General features: G+C 48.3%; 1 protein-coding gene across 1 annotated transcript in view; it reads right to left on the bottom strand.

Annotated features, from left to right (window-relative positions):
• The window catches only part of LOC146209851 (neprilysin-1-like), a 97160-nt gene that overhangs the window by 19884 nt on the left and 56735 nt on the right, over positions 1-20541 (bottom strand). The window contains exons 4-5 of the mRNA XM_084581322.1: positions 14904-15034; positions 1174-1405 (exon numbers count right to left, since the gene is read on the bottom strand). Of these exons, the coding sequence (XP_084437448.1) occupies positions 1174-1405; positions 14904-15034 (363 nt within the window). The remainder of the gene's footprint in view (positions 1-1173; positions 1406-14903; positions 15035-20541) is intronic.

Raw genomic sequence — 20541 nt, 5'->3', positions numbered from 1 at the left:
ACAGTTTTTTCATTATTAGATTACTCAAGTAGTCCATGAATATCGTGAAACGCACATCATAACTCTCTTTGTCTATCATGAGGATAATATTAACGGAATCCCACGAGTGTCAGATGTAGCGCCTTTGCATTCCTGTAAACCAATTATAAAACAACGGTGAAATTCGATGCGTTCAATAAAACGCTGGTTGTGTTCGGCAACGGCCACGTGTGCGACGTACCGTGTGAAGCAGCAAAGCTCAAGCTTTCGCATTTCTCCACAGCAGATTCCGCATTGTCCTCGGAATTTTTCAACTTTCTTTTAATAACCGTGCAGCATAGAGAATTGCATATTTTTCTCAACTCTTTGTCATTGACAGACAGCATGAGACAGACAATTCAAAGCTTTACCTTAGTCACAGTTAAAAAAGACCTGAATTAAACACATTTTCAAGCTAGTCTTACAGCCCTGCCCAACGCATGAGCTGAAAGCTCCGTCACATCATAAAGAAGCTGGACACAAGCAAGACGTGTTTTGGATGTTTTTTTCTGCGCAAGAAAAGACTAACTTATATCGCCTGAATCTGGTAAGGCCGACGTTAACATTCGTTAACATTATTTTAATATGAGGTGAAAGCCACCAAATTGTTTTGTTATTTCTACTCCGCGGACACGTATGCAATAATGTCTTAGAATGATTCCTTAGCGCCCCGCTTCGCTGGGATCGTTACACGACATCTTATGACTAGACCAACTATCTACCCTTCATAATTACGTGGTAGTCGGACGCAAGATGCGCACATTAATAGGCATTTGATTCCTGAATCGAGCTTTCAGCAAATAGATTCTGTTTCACTGTAGGGTATGAGTTACGTTTATGTGAGGCGCGAACGGATTTCACATATATACGTTCTCAAACGTACGCTTGCGGACAGCGTTCCAAAAAGGAGGCTAAATTTTTGAAAGCTGTAAAAAATACATTAAACATTCCCAGCGTTGTTTCGCACTTTCCTTTGCGTGCAAATTCAACATTTGGCTACTACCTTTCCACTAGTCTACGTTATTTAATTTTCAATAAGTGTCACGCTAGCATTATCCACCATTTTTTTCTCCATAATGTACCCTTCAAAACAACCTTCTCTAAAACGAAATTTCGAATGTGCGCACCTATTGATGCGCATGTCTAAGCACGTACCTTGTCATGGCGCTCTTCGGGCTTCTCTTCGAGGTCGTCGTAGAGCAGCTTGGCTGTGGCGAAGCGCATGTAGTGTGCCGTGTGTTCGTAGCACTCGCGGGACAGCTCCGGCAGCTCCATCTGCGAGTAGCGGTAGCGGTCGAACCGGAATCGGCACCGACGCAGACGCTCAACCGTCAGCGGACCCATAAGCTCCACGACACGCCAGGCCAGGTAATTGGCCACCACGTTTCTGCAGAGAATCACGGGATAGCTAGAATAATCAGCCGGTCTTAACCGCAATCAATTTTTTTGCACTTCTTCCGTCGGGGAATGCAAACAGATATAGTTAGGTTCTAAGTTGGTCGCTGCATCAGCACTCGATTCACATTCCGAAAGGGCCTAGGAGGATTCATCTCCTGCAAAAATTCTGTCGACTTTAGACCATGGCACGCTTTCTACTAACATTGAAGGAATCAATGCGTATAGAACCTCAAATCACGAGGTATTGCCCACGTAACTTTATCAGCTATTCGTTTTCCAAAGCTAGCATAGCGTCTATTCAAACTGCAGCTGTCTGACAGCCGGTACAGCCAATCGGATAAATATTGAAGACCGTCATTCTGTGGTTGATTATTTTTTTTAGCATTACAGGCACACAGCTACCGTTTTTTTCAGCAGCATATAGAGAGAAATAACAATGTATTATGAGAACCCATTCAACGCACACATACAGAACAGGGTCTCACTGCTCCTATGCCACAATGAATTCATTCTCTGCTTGTGAACGTATAAGAGTGGAACCAAATTTCATTGCAAATGTTTTTTTTTAGCCATTCTTATTTCACCAAGAAAACACTACCTGCAAAACACATGGTGCCATACCTTGACGCTAAAAGAAGAAGGCCTGTCGTTTTATTCTGTCAATGAAACAAAAGAGCTGAGAGGTTGAATTAACACTTCTGCACCTCGAGATAAGGGTGAAATTTCGACAACCTGTTTTACTCAAAGCTATAGCAGTACCCCAGGATACTACAATGCCCGTAGAAACAACATGTTTGGGCGAGTCATTCTGTCCGTTTCACTGTACGCGACTGTCTTAAAGCATCAAAGCAATCCAATATAATGTGACGCCCAGAAACAGAGACAAGAGAAGATAAGGTCGATGAAGAAGCGGCTCACGCTGAGGCAAGAGAAGATGAGGCCGACGAAGAAGCGGCTCGTGCTGGGACTCGCAAGTGGACACAGCTGGGTCTTCGACGCTCGTCTTGCGTCAACTGAAACCTCGCTTGTAACATCTTGGTGAGAGGCGCTGGGTACACGGTCACCAGAAACCCCGAAGACAGATTCCCGGCTTGAACCGCGCCGAAGTGGCCGTCTTTCTGGCCTGCCGCCATCTGAGCTTACGATGTCTGTTAACAGCTACGCTCCGATCGTTCGTGCCTAGCAGATCATGGCAGCATCACCGAGAGCCGCGTTCATTCACGGGCTCATCCAGCGAAGACGTGGATGATAGGCTCACTCACTACCAGCGGGGGAACCGTTAACATAAGTGGGGTTCTTCCGCCCAGCTAGCTAAGGTAGTCTTCGCGCTTAACGACACAGCCCGAACGTGGTACGACAAGGACACTTTCAACACCTGGGACCGCTTTGTGGAAGAGATAAAAACATGCTTTGGAGATTCCGACGCGAAGAAGAAGCGAGCTGAACAAGCGCTCTCTCAGAGCTCAGCTTCCAAGGGAAACGTGCACCAAATACAGCGAGGAAGTCTTGAAGCTGTGTAAGCTTGACGATGCTCGCATGGCTGAAGAGGACAACGTTGGTCATCTGCGTAAGAAGTTTGCCATAGATATTTATAATTTCTTTATCGGAAAATCAAGCCTTGATTCAGTGGCTGACGTGATCCAGCATTGCCGCACGTTAGAGACGCTGAAAACGCGTCGGATAACAGCCATGTTCAGACATTTGGCAAGCGTTACGTCGGTAGCCGCTTATGACGCTTCTGACGTAACATCGTCTGGCGATCTGGCCTCCACGATCCGTCAGATCATTCGCGAAGTGAGCCGGTCCCTAGAACTAGCTTGGGGCTCCTCAGCGCTGCCCCCATTGCATCCGCCGTGTCCGCCTCCTACAACCGCCTTTAATGCATCGGACGTCGTTAATTCAGCGGACTTCGATGAATACAGTGGACCGCAGCAGCGTCAGCAGAGCAACATACCGAGAACACCCCCAAGGCAACGGACCCGCTACTACCAACCAACACTAAATCGGTATGAAAACAGCCGACGCGAGGCTCTCAGTGGCTACTACTTGCCTGCGCCACCTTTTCGCAGACCTCCTGTGTGCTATCGCTGCGGCGAACCTGGCCACCTCATGTTCTCGCCGTCAAGCATCGCGTTACGGCTATGACCCCATGAGCTACCCTGAGCAACAGGGTTACAATCCTGGCTCTTCTCGTCTTTCGCGTTACCCTCCTGATTCCGGCGACCCATGGCAAGCACCTTTGCGGGATATTTCACCGGTATCGAACATAACTATGACACCACCTCCAGCTTCCCGCGCGTGCCGTTCTCCATTGCCCCGGCGCCGTTCACCGCCGCCGGAAAACTAGTCGACGCGACCGATGGTGGTGAGGTCGCTGGCCTTTCGCTGTTACAAGAGATAATCCCGCCTGTGCTGATGTTACGGAACAAAGTCCATGTTTTAGTTGATGGTGTTCCTGTGGAGGCTTTAGTTGATACCGGGGCCACCATATGCTTAATGAGTGCTTCATTTAGGCGTCGCATTGGAAGAAAAGTGTTATTTAGTGGGATAAAATTGTTCAGTTTCGCGGTGTGAGTGGCGAACCATTGCTTGCTGTTGGAGTGTGCAGTGTTAAAGTTTTTTTGGGTAGTAAAGAGTTCCGTGCGAAAATGGCAGTGCTCGCCCGATCGACGTCACCCTTGGGCTCAAAGTTTTGAAGATGTGTGGCGCCAATGTCGACTACCAAACTGGCGAGCTTAGCGTGGGCAAATGTGTTACCCCTGGTCTGATGGAAGGCTCGTGTAGTGCTGTGAGCGCGTTTTGTGTTTCTGAAGATACCGCTGTGCCTCCGTCGTCGGCTGTATGTGTACAGGTCACGGTGGAAGAATATTTAGGTGGGGACACTGCACGGGCAAGGCACTGGACGCAAGTTTCCAGATAAGGTACCAGCCACGCTCCGCCGAACCGAGCCGCTGGTCGCAGCGTCAGCGTCGATGTAGCGGCGAATTTTCGCTGGAAGAAAAAAACACATACATCGATGACGCCGTTGCGATAGCAACCTGCTGATATCGCTCGGCGCGTTTCTCCTGCGTGACCCGTTTGCGTGGCCCGAACTGCTTCCCCGTCGTCGCCAGAAGCATCACCGTAGCGCTTTATCTGCAGAAGCGAAGTCCAGGATAATTTTTTGTCAATACTATTGATGTAATTTATTCCTAACAACGAAGTGAAGAAAAGGTTGAACTTTATGTTGAAATATGGGGGAGTGAGTACTACATTGCTCAAACATTAAGTCATCATTATTCAATTGAAGGCGCCGGGGAAGCAGTTTTCTCACTTTGGATAGCGTAAATAGAGCAGAGAAAGTGAATCCTGCTTTCGGTTGGGCGAATGGAAGAAAAATATAAAAATTCAGAGGGTATTCTTAACTGCTTAATGAAGGAAATGCAACAGCGCCCTGTACCGCTTCTCTATCGAATAAATCATTAACGTGAAAACTGAGTGGAAGAATGGAATAAGCAAGCGAAGAAAAGTACGGCCGAGTTATGTGTACGAAAACCGGAACAAGTGCTGCCGTGATTTAAGGCTTTTTTGCCTCAAGCAAGCTCAACTGTCTTCAAATTTTGCACGAATCCCGACAGCACGAACGGCTGCACGATCTGTCTATCTATTTATGTTCATCAACTGATTTATATGCGGCTTTGGTGCACCATATGACATTACTGTTCGCCAGTCTCTAACGTAGATTATAGAAAGCTGTTGACCGTAATTCTACCTCTATTGTTTTGTATTAAATAAATTATACTTGGTGTTCTTTTTCCATTGTTGTGAAATTCTCTTCCTCTCTGTACTGTACCCTATACCCTGAGGATAAAAGAATGAGGGAAAAGAAAAAAGAAGCTAAGAGAAGTAATGATATAGAGGAAATGAGAGAGGGGGCGGGGGGGGGGGGGGGGAATTCAGTGATAGCTAGCAGAATCCAGTTAGAGGACCTCTAATTTAGGGAAGGAATAAAGTAAGGAGCAAAATAAGGATGAGCGGGCACACTGATGGGCAAACAAAAGATGCAAAGTCAAAGAACAAGTGAAACGACCGATGGTTAATGCTTTGTTGTCAAAGTGCCGCCGCTTATGCGTGCAGCAGGTTCAAATTCCGCGCGAAACATTATTCGCTTTCTGCGCTTTTATTTAAGCATGCACGAAACCACAGATTCATAAAACTGCGCTGAATAATGGACCTAGACAAAAACAACGCAGCAAAAATATTTTTTTCTCATCATCGGCCACAGTTTACAAGAAAATGGCTCTCAAAAAGCGTGTATTCACCATAGAAAAGCATTGCCTCCCACTACGTCACAGGCCGATGAGCGAGCTGCCATCTCGTACGGCTTAGAATAACTAGGGGACTTTATCTGGAACAGGCGCGGTACGCTGTGTCCCCACCTATATATCTTGCACCGTGGTACAGGTTTCCTGCCTCGACTCCACCCTCGACATGTCTGAAGTGACTTTAGAACCAGTGCACTTCACCTGCATCAAGAAAAATGTCTTGATTTCTCATGCCATGGTGTCTGTTGCCAAAGGCCGCACTGCACTCTGGGCAGTGAATTTCTCTGCGGATCCTGTCATTCTTCCCACAGGTTTGAAACTTGCATCGTGCAGTAATGACCCGCCAATATCTGTTGACCTGATTGTCGACGTCATAGACTGATATCCAAAATAAATCACGATTGCTTCGCATGATTGACACCTTGCTCTCAACGAAGGAGTGCCATGCACTGCTGGTCATTCTAGGGCGACACTCCTCCTTGTTTGACTTCTCCCAACAAGGTGGCCCATCTTTAATTCCTGCTTCACGTATCCCACACAGGATCGACACTGGCGCCTCGCATCCGATTCGACAAAAGACCTATCGAGTGGCATTGTCTAAACGAGAGGTGATAAATGAACAAGGGAACGAGATATTAACGAAGGGTGTTATCCAAGAGTTGTTGAGTCCTTGGGCTGCTCCAGGGATTCTTGTCAGGAAGAAGAATGGCACATGACGTTTTTGCGTTGCATACCGTCTTCTAAATGCAGTCATTAGGAAAGACATGCACCCTCTTCTTCGTATAGATGACGCCATTGACTGTCTTTTTTCTGCTCTCTACTTTTCCACTGTTGACCTCAGATCTGGCTATTCGCAAATACCTGTCCACCCGGCGGATAGACAGAAGACTGTATTTATCACACCCAATGGCCTTTAAGAATTCAATGTCATGCCATTCGGCCTCTGTAATGCACCCGCCACCTTCGAACGATTCATGGACACGATACTCCGCGGTTTAAAATGGGAGGTGTGTAAATGTTACTTGGATGATGTCTTGATTTTCGGGAAGACGTTCAGTGAGCACAATGAGCGTTTAGCTCTTGTGCTGGTCCGTATACGCAAAGCTGGCCTCGTGTGGAACTCAAATAAGTGTCGTTTTGGAGCACACCAAGCGCTAGGTCTAGGACATCTCGTCGATATCGATAAAGACGGCGTCAGACCTGATCCCGCAAAGGCAGCAGCGGTTGCCTCTTTCAAGCCACCCCAGTCCGCCAAAGAACTACGGAGTTTCCTGGGTTTGTGCTCGTATTTGCGCCGTTTTATTCACATCGCACACCCCCTGACAAGCCTCCTTCTTAAAGATGTAGCCTTCGAGTGGACACCTGAGTGCGATTCCGCTTTCCGCCACTTGAAGTTTTTCTTACGTTGCAACCTGTGCTCGGCCACTTCGATCCTTCAGCGCCCACAGAAGTGCATACTGACTCAAGTGGTGTTGGAATTGGAGCGGTTCTTGTTCAGAGCTGCGATAGCAAGGAGCACGTCGTGGCGTACGCAAGTCGCTCCCTTAGTACGTCGGAGCGCAATTATACTGTCACGGAACAAGAATGCCTCGCTGTCGTTTTCGCCATACAACCCCAAGTAGCACACATTACATGGCCCACCTGGGGCCCGTATGGGAAAGTTGGGCTTGGGCAACCGTAATAACACCTATGAGGGCCCCCTTAGGGATCAAGTGGGCAAGCCCAATTTTGGCTTGCCCCTGCTTTTTCCATCCGGGCATCATATAGGCGTGGAAAGGGCCAACTGAGTACATTTTCCCACATCTGGTCCTCAAAGGTCCCTCTTGGGGAATTTTAGGGTTGATGAAAAGAAAATTTTTTCTTTTTGTGCAAAAAGCCTGGGCTAACCTAATTGTGGCTGGTAGCTTAAACGCGCAATAGTCCCGCATGGGCCGCGGCGGGGCTAAATACGGGTATTCCCACACATTTCCTACATGGGACCCTTGAGGGGTTCTCGAGGGAAGGTCAAACGGAAATGTAGGTCTCATGCAGAAAATTCCTAGGCTGCCCCAAACGGGGCAGCCCATCAAAAACCTAGATAATTTCCGCATGGCCTGTAACTGGGCAGGAAAGTGCTCCTTCCCGCTCCTTCCCGCATAGGTCTCTTGCGGGACACTTTAGGGCACATCCGATGCAAATGTGGGCCTAAAGGGAATAGTAGACGGGCTAGCCCAAATGGGGCTGCCCTTCTCAAAAACTGAATAGGTCCCGCGTGGTTTGCATCCGGGCTGAAAAGCGGGCATGCCTCCACGCCGCCAACATGGGTATTTCTTAGGTTAATTGCGGGCAAATGCAACATATTTTCGTACTCCATGCGGTAAAAATAAGATAAGCCCAACTGAAGCTGCCCATGAAAGTCAGCAGTGGGCCCCAAATTGTCCGTAGGTGGGCTTACCGCTCTGAAACGTCTTCATCTTATATTTCAGGCACCATTTTATGTATGTAATTCATCTTATACCAGCCGCTAATTGCATCTTCTGGATTTTTCACATAAACATTCTATGCATATCCGTGCCATGAATAAAGACGATCTAATTTTACTCTAAAAACTACGTTAATTATGCAGTATTGGCAGCAATTATGCAGCAGTAACGGTTCCGCTTTACGAGTACGTACGTACGAGTACCTCAAAATTGTTCCTGCACCATTATTACTTTACATACACCACCGAAATAAATATTTCGACCAACATTTGGGGGGTGATGTGGGCCAGCCCACATAATTGTAGTGAATTGGGAATAAATTTCTTTTATGTTACTGAGTGTCGAATTCAAGATAAATTAATAGTGCTCAATGTTTCACACTTGAGGATTAATGGAACTAGGGCAGCTCCGAAAATATCAGATTCAACGCATGAGGGCAGCACGGGGCCGAGCCCGAAATGGAATGGTTTCCACAAAGCCCGCGCCGGAACAATTGAGGTATTGGAAGGATTAATCGACATAAAATTTAAAACCTTGATCAATGGGGCGGCACTGCCTTCATAAACGTAGGACCCATTAATGATTCTGGTATTCTGCCCATATTCAGCTATCTGGGCTGAATTCGAGCAGCCCTGTTTGGGCTGCCCACACGGGTACAGATTGGGACCAATCGCGGCAAAATTGGGCAGCCCACGCGGGCCCCTCTGGTTAATAATTGCAAATTCCGCATGGGCCCGTATGGACTGCCCCCACATCATAGCCCATTTTGTGCTACCTGGGACGCTTTCGCTCGTATCTTTATGGACGCCCGTTTACCGTTGCCACAGATCACCATGCCCTCTACTGGGTTGGTAATCTCAAGGACCCGTGTGGCCGACTCGCACGATGGGCCCTACAGTTACAAGAATATGACTTTACATGTCACATACAAAACTGGCCGTAAGCACGCTGACGCAGACTGTCTTTCGCGCCTTCCTCTACGACGGAGTCTGACGCCGATGATTTCGAAAACTGCTTCGCCTCGGTATCAACGGCTTTTCCCGACATCTCCACGTTTATAGGAGAACAACAGAGATCTCACCTTGGAACCTCTCTTCGAAGCGGCTAAAGATCGGTCAGGTGGACATCGGTTTTGTGTGCGTTATCGCCCGCTCTGGAAGAAAAACTATTCCTTAACAGGTCCTAGCTTTCTTCTGGTTGTTCCGAGCAGCCTATACCATCCTATAGTACAGGCCATGCACGGCTACCCTAGTTCCGGTCATCCTGGAAGTGCAAGAATGCTCCACTCTACTGCACTCAGGAGCGCTTTTATTGGCCAAAAAATGCGAACAACTACTGAGCGGTACATCGCCAGCTGCACCCAGTGTCTGGTTCTTCGACCTGGTTCTTCGAACCCAAATGCAAATATTGCGGGTAGAAGGCAGGCCTGCACCACATGGTGTGGACCTGCCCACACAATCCTCCAGATGTCCCGAATGCAGTGCTAACAATTCAGGGGCGAGAGGCTGCCCTATCCAGCTCTGGACTAGAGGCCCGACGGGCCCTCGTGACACGCGCGCGGATAGCAGAGGCAGCCGCTGGAGTCCCGAACTAGGGACCCCAGCTGAACATCCCCCTCCCTTAAATCTACTCAATAAAGTTTTACACTCATTCACTGACCTGATGGTGTCATCGTCATCTGAAATACAAACAAGGAAACAAGGACTCTAGGGCACAGCAAAGAGTCACTGTCTGTAACATGGCACTAAGGTTGCACTGAATACCAGTGTTAGCCAATTTATGCAACTGCCAAATTTTTACGAGTGTACTCTTCGGGATTCCAATATTTTTTTATCAAAATATAGTAATTTAGGTCCCCAACAGGTAATCATTCAGTGAAGTTTTAGATGCTAGCACAGCGCTGGCGTGGTTCGAACGTCCAGTGTCACTAAGGTTATTGTACTGTGCGTTCAACATACCGCTGTTGAACGCATAGGGCAATAGGACGTACCTGTAGTGCGGACGACGCACGTCCTCTGCAGGAGCATCCTCGGGAGGGAAGAGCAAAAAAAAATATCTGGACATGTCCTGGTCGTTTAATACTACCGGTGCTGAAACACAGAGTAATAGGAGGATACCTGTAGTGCGGACGACGCACAACAGGCACGTCCTCCGCAGGAGAAACCTCTGGAGAAAAAAAGCAAAAACCTCTCGGCAAGTTGTATGTTTCCGTGGGCTCCCAAAGCACGCCTTTTCGATGCCACTATCTGTATTGCAAGGAATAAAGATACAGGTCGCGTAACTCACGTGTGCTGTAGCATGTACTAAGAAGGAAACAAATTACTATCTATAAAGCACACAACAATATAATTTTCAACCTCAAAAGATGCACAATTCCTTGCCGCTTTTCAGACTTTCAAAATGCTAGACTATCTTTTTCCTTGGTGCAAACAGTGTCGCTTTGGAGTTTGCTTTCGCAGGCTCCCTCTCTCCTCCCAGCTGTCACGCTCTTTTAAATTGTGCTTTCGTACCTCTTATCATCAATTTTTCGCTTGCTGGGCCCCCCTCCCCGATTGCCTCAAATGAATATGTCTTGTGCCAACGCTACACTCCTAGTTACTTGCATCGGCTAGTACAAGCCCACATAATGCTCGACATGAAATTTAGATTAAAGTGACAGGAAAGCTTCGCACTGAGGCGTCCACAACGAGCTAGTGCGCTAACTAGACATGCGCTTTCTATGTAATTGCTGTAGATAAGTGGCGCCTCATATGTGCCAAAACGAAAAAGCGCGTCAATGATTCTTGAGTGAAAACATTGCTTTTGTGGTTCCTTCTGTACGACAGGAATCAAAACATCGGTGAGGAAGCATCATGCATTGTCGAATCTAGCGGGAAGCCCAGCCTTCGCGTGCATTTCACCGAAAGTTCTCTTTATTATTACTATTACTACTACTACTACTACTACTACTACTACTACTACTATTATTATTTGAAGTATCTTGTACTGCTTTTGATTCGTTTCTTATTTATATTGTAACTTTAAACTTTATTTTCGAATCTTACTGACCCGCGTTCAATTCTATAATTTAATTGTATTTCCCTGTATTTCTAGCCTGTGTTTTAAGTACCACGCACATGTGCCTAGAATGGTTGTTTATTTTATTTATATTTCTATTTACTATAATCAATGTCAGTTATTTGCTTTTTTTTTCTCTATCTACCTATTTATTTTTTTTTCGCGTGATGTGCTCTACAATTCTCTGTATATAAGACATGCCACTCATTGATTCCCTTCGAATCCAGTTGGTTACGCTAAGCGACCATCGGTTATCCCTTCGCACTACATGTCCCGCCCATGCCCATTTCTTCTTAATTTCCACTAGAATGTCGGTAACTTGAGTTATTTCTCTGAACCACTCTGCACGCTTCCTATCTCTTAATCTTACCACTACCATGCTTCGTTTCGTAACCCGCTGGATTGTCCTCAACTTAAGTAGAACTCTCTTGGTTAGCCTCCACATTTCAGCCTCATAGGTGAGTACAGGTAAGATGCAACTGTTATATACTTTCCTCTTTAGCGATACCGGTAAGCTGCTAGTCATAATCTGTGAGTGCTTGCCAAATGCACTCCATCCCAATCTTATTCTTCTTTTTTCCTTTTCATGATCCAGATCTGCGGTTACTACCTGTCCTAAGTAGACATATTCGCCTACTACTTCCAATACTTCGCTACCTATTGTAAACTGCTGTTCCTTCCCGAGGCTGTTGAACATTACCTTAGTTTTCTGCATATTGATTTTCAAGCCTTACTTTCTTACTTTTCCTGTCTAGGTCACCTTTCATTATTTGCAGTTGATCCCCCGAGTAACTTAGCAATGTAATGTCATCAGCAAATCGCAGATTGCTGAGGTATTCTCCCTCTACCCTTATCCCTAACTGCTCCCATTCCAAGTCTCTGAATACTTCCTCTAAGCAAGCAGTGAATAGTACTGTGGAGCCTGTGTCTCCTTGCCTAACACCTTTCTTTATGGAAATTTTGTTACTTTCTTTATGCGGAACTATGGTTGCTGTGCAGCCACTATATATATCTTCCTGCACTTTCACGTACGGCTCGTCTAGCCCCTGATTTCGCAAGGCCCGCATCACCGCCGAGGTTTCAACTGAGTAAAATGCTTTTTCGTAATCAATGAATGTTATGTATAAGGGCTGGTTATCTTCCGAGCATTTTTCTGTCACAAGGGAAGGAAAGCGTAGCAGGGGGCGGCAGAGAGTTACGTAGGCGGATGAGGTTAAGAAGTTCGCAGGGGTCAAGTGGATGCAGTTAGCACGAAACCGGGTTAAGTGCTGAGATAAGGGAGAGGCCTTCGGCCTGCAGTGCGTATGGTCAGGCTGATGATGATGCCTCATTGACTTCTTTCTTTCCGTGACACTTTTCGTCTCAGTTTCATGTCATGTGTTATGTTTTTTCTTTTGTGCTCTGTGTGTGTGTGTGTGTGTGTGTGTGTGTGTGTGTGTGTGTGTGTGTGTGTGTGTGTGTGTGTGTGTGTGTGTGTGTGTGTGTGTGTGTGTGTGTGTGTGTGTGTGTGTGTGTGTGTGTGTGTGTGTGTGTGTGTGTGTGTGTGTGTGTGTGTGTGTGTGTGTGTGTGTGTGTGTGTGTGTGTGTGTGTGTGTGTGTGTGTGTGTGTGTGTGTGTGTGTGTGTGTGTGTGTGTGTGTGTGTGTGTGTGTGTGTGTGTGTGTGTGTGTGTGTGTGTGTGTGTGTGTGTGTGTGTGTGTGTGTGTGTGTGTGTGTGTGTGTGTGTGTGTGTGTGTGTGTGTGTGTGTGTGTGTGTGTGTGTGTGTGTGTGTGTGTGTGTGTGTGTGTGTGTGTGTGTGTGTGTGTGTGTGTGTGTGTGTGTGTGTGTGTGTGTGTGTGTGTGTGTGTGTGTGTGTGTGTGTGTGTGTGTGTGTGTGTGTGTGTGTGTGTGTGTGTGTGTGTGTGTGTGTGTGTGTGTGTGTGTGTGTGTGTGTGTGTGTGTGTGTGTAAAACTGGTGTGTGCATCGTCATTTTTTTGGTGCTGCAGCACGAAGACCACTTGGTTGTTCCTCAGAAAATAAAATAAAGATTGATTATTATTATTTTTAATAATATTATGATTATTAAATTAGCTCTTTGGGTCAGTTGGTTCATACTAGCTCCTAAAAGACCAGCGCAAAACACGGGCCCAAAGGAACGAGCATGCATGCCCCAACCACGTCTGTTTTAATAAAATTACTACCACTAGTTCTGTTCCTTTGACCCCGTGGTTTTCGCTGGTCTTTTTATGAGCTAGTATTATTATTAGTTTACGCAGTATCTGTCTGACTTGTTCTGTGGACACCTGTACCACGCCGTAAGAGAAGGGAGGAAGAGGAGCCGCAGTGGAGAGGTGTGGAATAATTTCGACCACCAGAGCATATTTAACGCGCTCTGACATCGCACAGCACACGGAGGCCTCTTCCTTTCGCCTCCATCGAAACGCAACCACCTGCGGTCGGGATCGAACCCTTGTACTCCGGCACAGTAGTCGGTGTCTTGGCATTGCAGCGAAGCGGCTTTTTGTTTCTTTATGAAGAATATTACTCTAATATAAAGAATATTAGAGAATATAAAGAATATTGCTACATGTTGCGTGTTGCTGACTAACTGCACCACCGCAGTTGAGTTAAAGCTCTAGTCAATAGCGGTTTTAGTAACCACGGAAAAAGTGCGTGTTATGCTCCGCGATAAAAATTAGAAAAATATAAAATAATTTCCAACGTACCAGTTTTCGATTTGTCACACTTGTCAGGTTGCAGTAAAATGCCTGTTCTCTATACTTTCGGGCAAGAAAAAAAAAACTGAGAATTGAGTACAAAAGAGAGAGTGTTATGCGACGAGTAGCATAGTGGGTAAAGTGCCAGGTTTTTCATGAAACCAGGGAAATGTTCAACCGGAAGGTGGCTATAACGGGGGAAAAGCCGCGAGGAGCCACCGTGGAAAGGGGTTTTGGTACGAGGACGAAGTAACGCGCAAAGTGAGGGTGCTTCCACAAAAAAAAAGAAACTGAAAGGGCAGCAGGGCACCAACGCTGTGGACACATTAACAATTATGTCTACCCTGACGCACAGGCAAACACTGCTGAAAGCGATCTTTGAAAGAGGTTTCATTCAGAGTATCATTGCAGTGCTGGCCAAGTCTGCAGGTGTTCCTCTAGGCGTCTGACGTCACAGGAATTTAAATGAAAAACGGAACATTTCTGCAAACAGTTATTTGTAGCGAGAAACTGCTGTTAGCTCTCGTACACTCTCGTTTGACAGGTCGCAACCGAATTGGGACTATTGGACTAGTCTCCGTCTGCAAACGTTTTTTTTTTTATCTTAGCGAGTACAATTGTTCGGGCGCTAAATTTTGATTATCAATTGCTACGCAAGTAGAATGAAGAAAAATTGACTAAAAAAAGCCCTATTTTTCCCAGAACATACGACACGTCCTGCTGCAGGACTCAAACGGGCCCGACCGCTGATATACGTGGAACCATTGCCGAGTGGTCAAACGTTAATAGAGCGCCTAGAATACACCTTCCATACCAATGTGTACATTTTTTTTTTCTGATGACCCATGATTTAATAACAGAAAACCGCTCAATTGCTGTCTGAAATTAATCATGACAATTCGCGACGCTAAGACAAAGCGCTTTATCAGCAATAATCCATAATCCAGATGCATAGATATAGGCTTACGGCTTCGCTTCGGCAAGGATGCTGCCCAGGCGAAGTAGGTACTGTCGGTTGGAGAGAATGATGCGGTCGTACTTGCCCAGGATCACTTGTGCGTCCTTCAGGACCGCATTCAGGAAAGAGGTCCATTGCATCTGAGCCGCAAAGGAAACAGAAAATGTGACCGAAAATGGAAGAGCACTTCGAGAGCACTGAGGTTAAGCATATTGTCACGTAGTGGTGACGAGGTCGACGACAAAATTGAAGGGGTCGATGATTGCACTAAAGAAACTGTTTATTTGGGCTGACTTGCGCCCGCAAAAGAACTAAGCAACTCGGCGGCGGCGATAGAAACAAACGTGCTCGTTGATCGTCGAACAAAGAATGCTCGTCACACTCGGCAACGCAAAATTTAAAGGCTGCACAGAACAATCTAGATAACGTCGCAAACGGCTACCAGCACGGGCTAGAACATTGTGGAAAGACACCCAAGTGTTCGGAACCTTCGAGACAGATCTCGGTGCATCTTGCGCTACAACAAAACTGATAAAGGTGTGACTCGCGACATCGAGCATTAACAAAGATTACGGAACTGATACGCGGTCCAGAATCAGAGTGATAAGCCTGTATGCCGGGGGCTGTTAAAAAAACAACAAATACTGTTTTCAAGGTTTCGCGGCATTACTGCCCCCTTAAAAAAACATCGCCTCGATGTTCCAGAACAGAGAAACTTAAACATAAACACTGCAAAGTTTAAACACCACAGATTCTTTAACGCGCGTAATATGGCTTCAGTCGCACAACATATACAATTTCTGGGCGTGCGCGTCGCCGTTGTGATGCTGACGTTCCGTCGGGAATGACTTCATAGTCCAGTGGTCCGATGCGGCGAAGGATTTTGTATGGTCCAAAGTATCGACGCAACAACTTTTCACTTAATCCGCGACGGCGAATTGGTGTCCAAACCCACACTTGGTCTCCTGTATTGTACTCTGCGTGGCGTCGTCGTAAATTGTATCGTCGGCTGTCGGTGCGCTGTTGGTCTTTAATACGCAGCCGTGCGAGTCGTCGAGCTTCCTCTGCACGCTGCAGGTAGGCTGCGACGTCAATGTTGTCCTCGTTGGTTACGTGCGGCAGCATTGCGTCGAGCATCGTCGTGGGCTCCGTGCCGTACACAAGCTTAAACGGGGTAGCTCTAGTCGTCTCCTGGACTGCCGTGTTATACGCGAAGATCACGTACGGCAAGATGGCGTCCCAGGTCTTGTGTTCCGCGTCGACGTACATAGCGATCATGTCCGCGATCGTTTTGTTCAGGCGCTCCGTAAGGCCATTGGTCTGGGGATGGTACGCAATTGTTCGTCGATGGCTTGTGTGACTGTATTCCAGGATGGCTTGCGTCAACTCTGCCGTAAACGCCGTTCCCCTGTCCGTGATGAGCACTTCTGGGGCGCCGTGTCGCAAGAGAATTTGTTCGACAAAAAATTTGGCGACTTCTGCCGCGGTACCATTTCGTAGTGCTCTTGCTTCGGCGTAACGGGTAAGGTAGTCAGTGGCCACGATGATCCACTTGTTACCCATAGACGAAGATAGAAAGGGGCCGAGGAGATCCATCCCAATTTGTTGAAAGGGTAGGATTGGGGGCGGAATCGGGTTTAGTAGTCCCGCTGGTCTGATCGGCGGCGTCTTGCGTCGTTGGCACTCACGACACGTCTTCACGTAGTGGGAAACATCGACAGGCAGTCGCGGCCAGTAAAACTTCTCCTGGATTCGACGCAACGTGCGCGCAAACCCAAGGTGGCCTGCTGTGGGCTCATCGTGCAACGCCTGCAGAATTTCTTGCCGAAGGGTTTTAGGCACTACGAGAAGCTGCGCGGTCTTGGGTGCAAAGTTCTTCTTCACGAGGAGGCCATTGCTTAACGTGAAGGATGATAAATGTCGCCTGAACACACCAGGAGGGGAAGCGTTCTTTCCTTCCAAGTAATCGGCTAGCGCTTTCAGCTCAAGGTGTGAAACCTGTTGTTCTGCGAAACTGCTCGCGCTTACCGGTCCCAAAAAGGCGTCATCGTCATCGTCCTTCGAGGGGGAATCGACGGGAGCGCGGGATAAGCAGTCTATGTCGGAATGCTTCCTGCCCGACTTATAGACTACAGTCATGTCAAATTCTTGAAGTCGTAGGCACCATCTGGCAAGGCGGCCGGAAGGATCTTTCAAATTAGCCAGCCAGCAGAGCGCGTGATGGTCGCTTACCACCTTGAATGGTCGGCCGTATAGGTATGGACGAAACTTACAAGTAGCCCAGATGATTGCAAGGCACTCCTTCTCGGTCGTCGAGTAATTGACTTCGGCTTTTGTGAGAGACCTGCTAGCGTAGGCGATTACTTTTTCCTGTCCGGCAGTCTTCTGGACGAGAACGGCACCTAGGCCCACACTGCTCGCGTCGGTGTGAATTTCGGTCTCGGCGTTTTCATCAAAGTGGCCAAGTACAGGAGGGCATTGCAGGCGGCGCTTAAGTTCGTCGAAGGCTTCTCCTTGCGGCGCTTCCCATTTAAAAGGTACGTCAGCCTTTGTAAGCTGCGTCAACGGTTCGGCGATCCGCGAAAAGTTTCTGACAAATCGCCGATAATAAGCGCACAGCCCAAGGAATCGGCGCACAGCTTTCATGTCGGCAGGCGGTGGGAATTGTGCGATTGCAGCTGTTTTCTCCGGGTCTAGGCGAATACCGTCCTTGCTAACGATGTGACCTAGGAATCGGAGTTCTTCGTAGACGAAGTGACACTTCTCTGCTTTTAGCGTTAGCCACGATGACTTGATGGCTTCCAGCACTGTCTGTAGTCGTTTTAGGTGGTCTTCAAAGTTTGACGAGAAGACAACAACGTCGTCCAAATATATCAAACAAATTTGCCATTTCAAGCCTGCCAGGACTGTGTCCATTACTCGTTGAAACGTGGCTGGTGCGGAGCAGAGGCCAAATGACATCACCTTAAATTCATAAAGGCCGTCCGGTGTGATGAATGCGGTCTTCTCGCGATCTCTTTCGTCGACTCAATTTGCCAATATCCGCTCTTCAGGTCCATCGATGAGAAGTACCTTGCATTGCAGAGCCGGTCGAGAGTGTCGTCGATGCGGGGAAGCGGGTAGACATCCTTCTTCGTTGTGCTATTCAAGCGGCGGTAATCAACGCAGAAGCGAAGTGTGCTGTCTTTCTTCTTGACCAAAACGACTGGTGCCGCCCAGGGGCTGTTCGATGGCTGGATGACGTCATCACGCAGCAATTCCTCAACTTGATCGCGAATGGCCTGGCGTTCTCGCGGCGATACACGATAAGGGCTCTGGCGCAGAGGTCGGGCGTGTTCGTCCGTTATTATGCGATGCTTGGCCAGTGGTGTTTGTCGTACCTTCGATGACGATGAGAAGCACTCCCCGTAGCTTCGAAGCAGACTGAGAATCTGGTCTTTCCTGTTGTGGGTCAATGCCGGGTTGATGTCAAATGTGGGCTGACGGAATAGGTCCGGTGCGTCTTCCAGCGTTTGGTCGTGGAGGGTGAATACATCTTTGAGGTCCGCTAATTCGTCGAGAAAGGCGATCGTCGTGCCCTTGTTGAGATGCCGATATTCTTCGGTGAAGTTTGTTACCAGAACCTGACCTTGACCTCTCCGGAATTTCGCGATGCCTCTTGCGATGCCGACACCTCGCTCTAAGAGCAATTTAATATTTCCTTCGACGATGCCTTCAGCGGTTTCGATGTTTGCGCTACCTACGCAGACTGCGATCCTTGATCGGGGCGGGACGGTCAATTCTTCATCGAGGACGTTTAGAGCGATGTGTTGCATCGACGTCGTCGTAGCAGGAATGGCTTTGTCTGCAGAGAGCTTGATGAGCTTGGATCGCAGGTCGATGATAGCCCTATGTTCATTTAGGAAGTCCATGCCTAAAATCACGTCGCGGGAGCACTGCTGCAAGACCACAAAGCTGGTGGGGTAAGTACGCCCATTTACAGTTATTCTTGCAGTGCATCGTCCCGATGGAGTAATCAGGTTGCCATCTGCTGTGCGAATCAGCGGGCCATCCTAAGCGGTGGTAACTTTTCTTAGCTGAGAGGCTAACGGTCCACTTATGACTGAATAGTTAGCTCCGGTGTCTGCTAGGGCAGTGACTCTGCGACCGTCGACATCAACTTCAAGGTCACTTGTTCGCGTCCTCGCATTGCACGTGGGCCTTAGTGTCCGATCTCGGCTCCGTCGTTTCTTCAGGTCATGGCCGGGGCATACCGTAGTTACTGCGCTGGGCGGCGTTGTCTGCTTGCAGTATCGTCGTGATGTCGTCGATGACGTCGTGTGGAGCGGCGGTGAAATGGCTGCGTCGTCGTTAGTGGTCGTCGGCGGCGGAGGATATTCGTCATTTCGCCGTTGAGCAACCTCACCTCCAAAGGTAGCTCTGTTCAGTTTCCCCTGCGCGGGCTTGGGGACCTTCCGCGCATACTGTCATCATAGGTACGGTCTGGCGACGCAAAGCGGGCCCTGTACGGCGATGGAGATCTAAACCGACGGCTTGGTGGCGCAATCTCACCGCTACGCAGGTAGTTGTCAATTTCTTGTGGTCGTTCACCTGGGCCTGGTCGTGGAGCGTCGACTGCAAATCCGCGGAGACCGATTCGTCGGTACGGGCAGTGGCGCAGAATGTGGCCGGCCTCACCGCAGTGGAAGCATAATGGCCGGTTGTTTGCAGTCCTCCAGGCGTCGCACTTCTTAGGGTTTGGGGTTCGTTGGTAGGCTTGGCGGGCGGGTGCCAAGGGGCGGTTTCCAGGAACAGGACGGTAGCGGCGAGGGCTGGGAAAGTCATCACGTCGGGGCGGAGGGCGGCGTAATGCACCAGCGTAGTTCATTGCTGTTGCCTCTTGAGCTGGAACAATAGCAGCCGTCGCTTGAGGAACGCCCAGCGCCTGCTGAACTTCTTCACGGGCGACGTCCGCGAGCGTCGCTACCTGGGGTTGTTGCGATGATGGCAGCATTCGACGGAGCTCCTCTCGCACGATCTCCCGGATGAGGTCCCGAAGGCTCTCTCTGCTTGCAGATGTGCTGGGGTAGTGGCATGAGTAGTTTGGTTGAAGTGGTTGCTCGTAGTGGCGCATCCGGGTATCCAACGTCTTCTCGATGGTCGATGCTTCACTCTCAAATTCTTCCACAGTTTTCGGCGGGTTCCGGACAAGCCCCGCAAAAAGCGACTCTTTAACGCCTCGCATTAAGAATTTCACTCTGTCTTCTTCGGTCATGTTAGGGTCGGCGCGGCGAAACAGGCGTTTCATCTCCTCTACGTAGGCCAGGACGGGCTCGTTTGGTAGTTGAATTCTTGATTGGAGGAGGGCCTGAGCTCTTTCTTTTCTGACAGAACTTGTAAAGGCCATCAAGAACTGTGCTTTGAATATCTCCCAATCCTTGAAAGCAATCTCGTGATTTTCAAACCAAACTCGGGCATGTCCTTGAAGAACAAAGTAGACCTGCCTTAGTTTCGCAGCGTCGTTCCAACCGTTGAATTCTGCCACACGGTCGAAAAGGTCCATCCAGTCACCCGCATCTTCATCCGATCGTCCATGGAAGCAGGGGGGCTCACGGGGTTGGACAAAAACAACCGGTGCTGTAGGCTGGGCCATTGTCAGCGTCGATGC

The sequence above is a fragment of the Amblyomma maculatum genome, chromosome 1 (assembly GCF_055883805.1).
Source record: "Amblyomma maculatum isolate TAMU_Amacu chromosome 1, ASM5588380v1, whole genome shotgun sequence".
NCBI lineage: Eukaryota > Metazoa > Arthropoda > Arachnida > Ixodida > Ixodidae > Amblyomma > Amblyomma maculatum.
The sequence above is the reverse complement of the archived record's forward strand: the minus strand, read 5'-3'. Positions and strand labels throughout refer to the sequence as shown.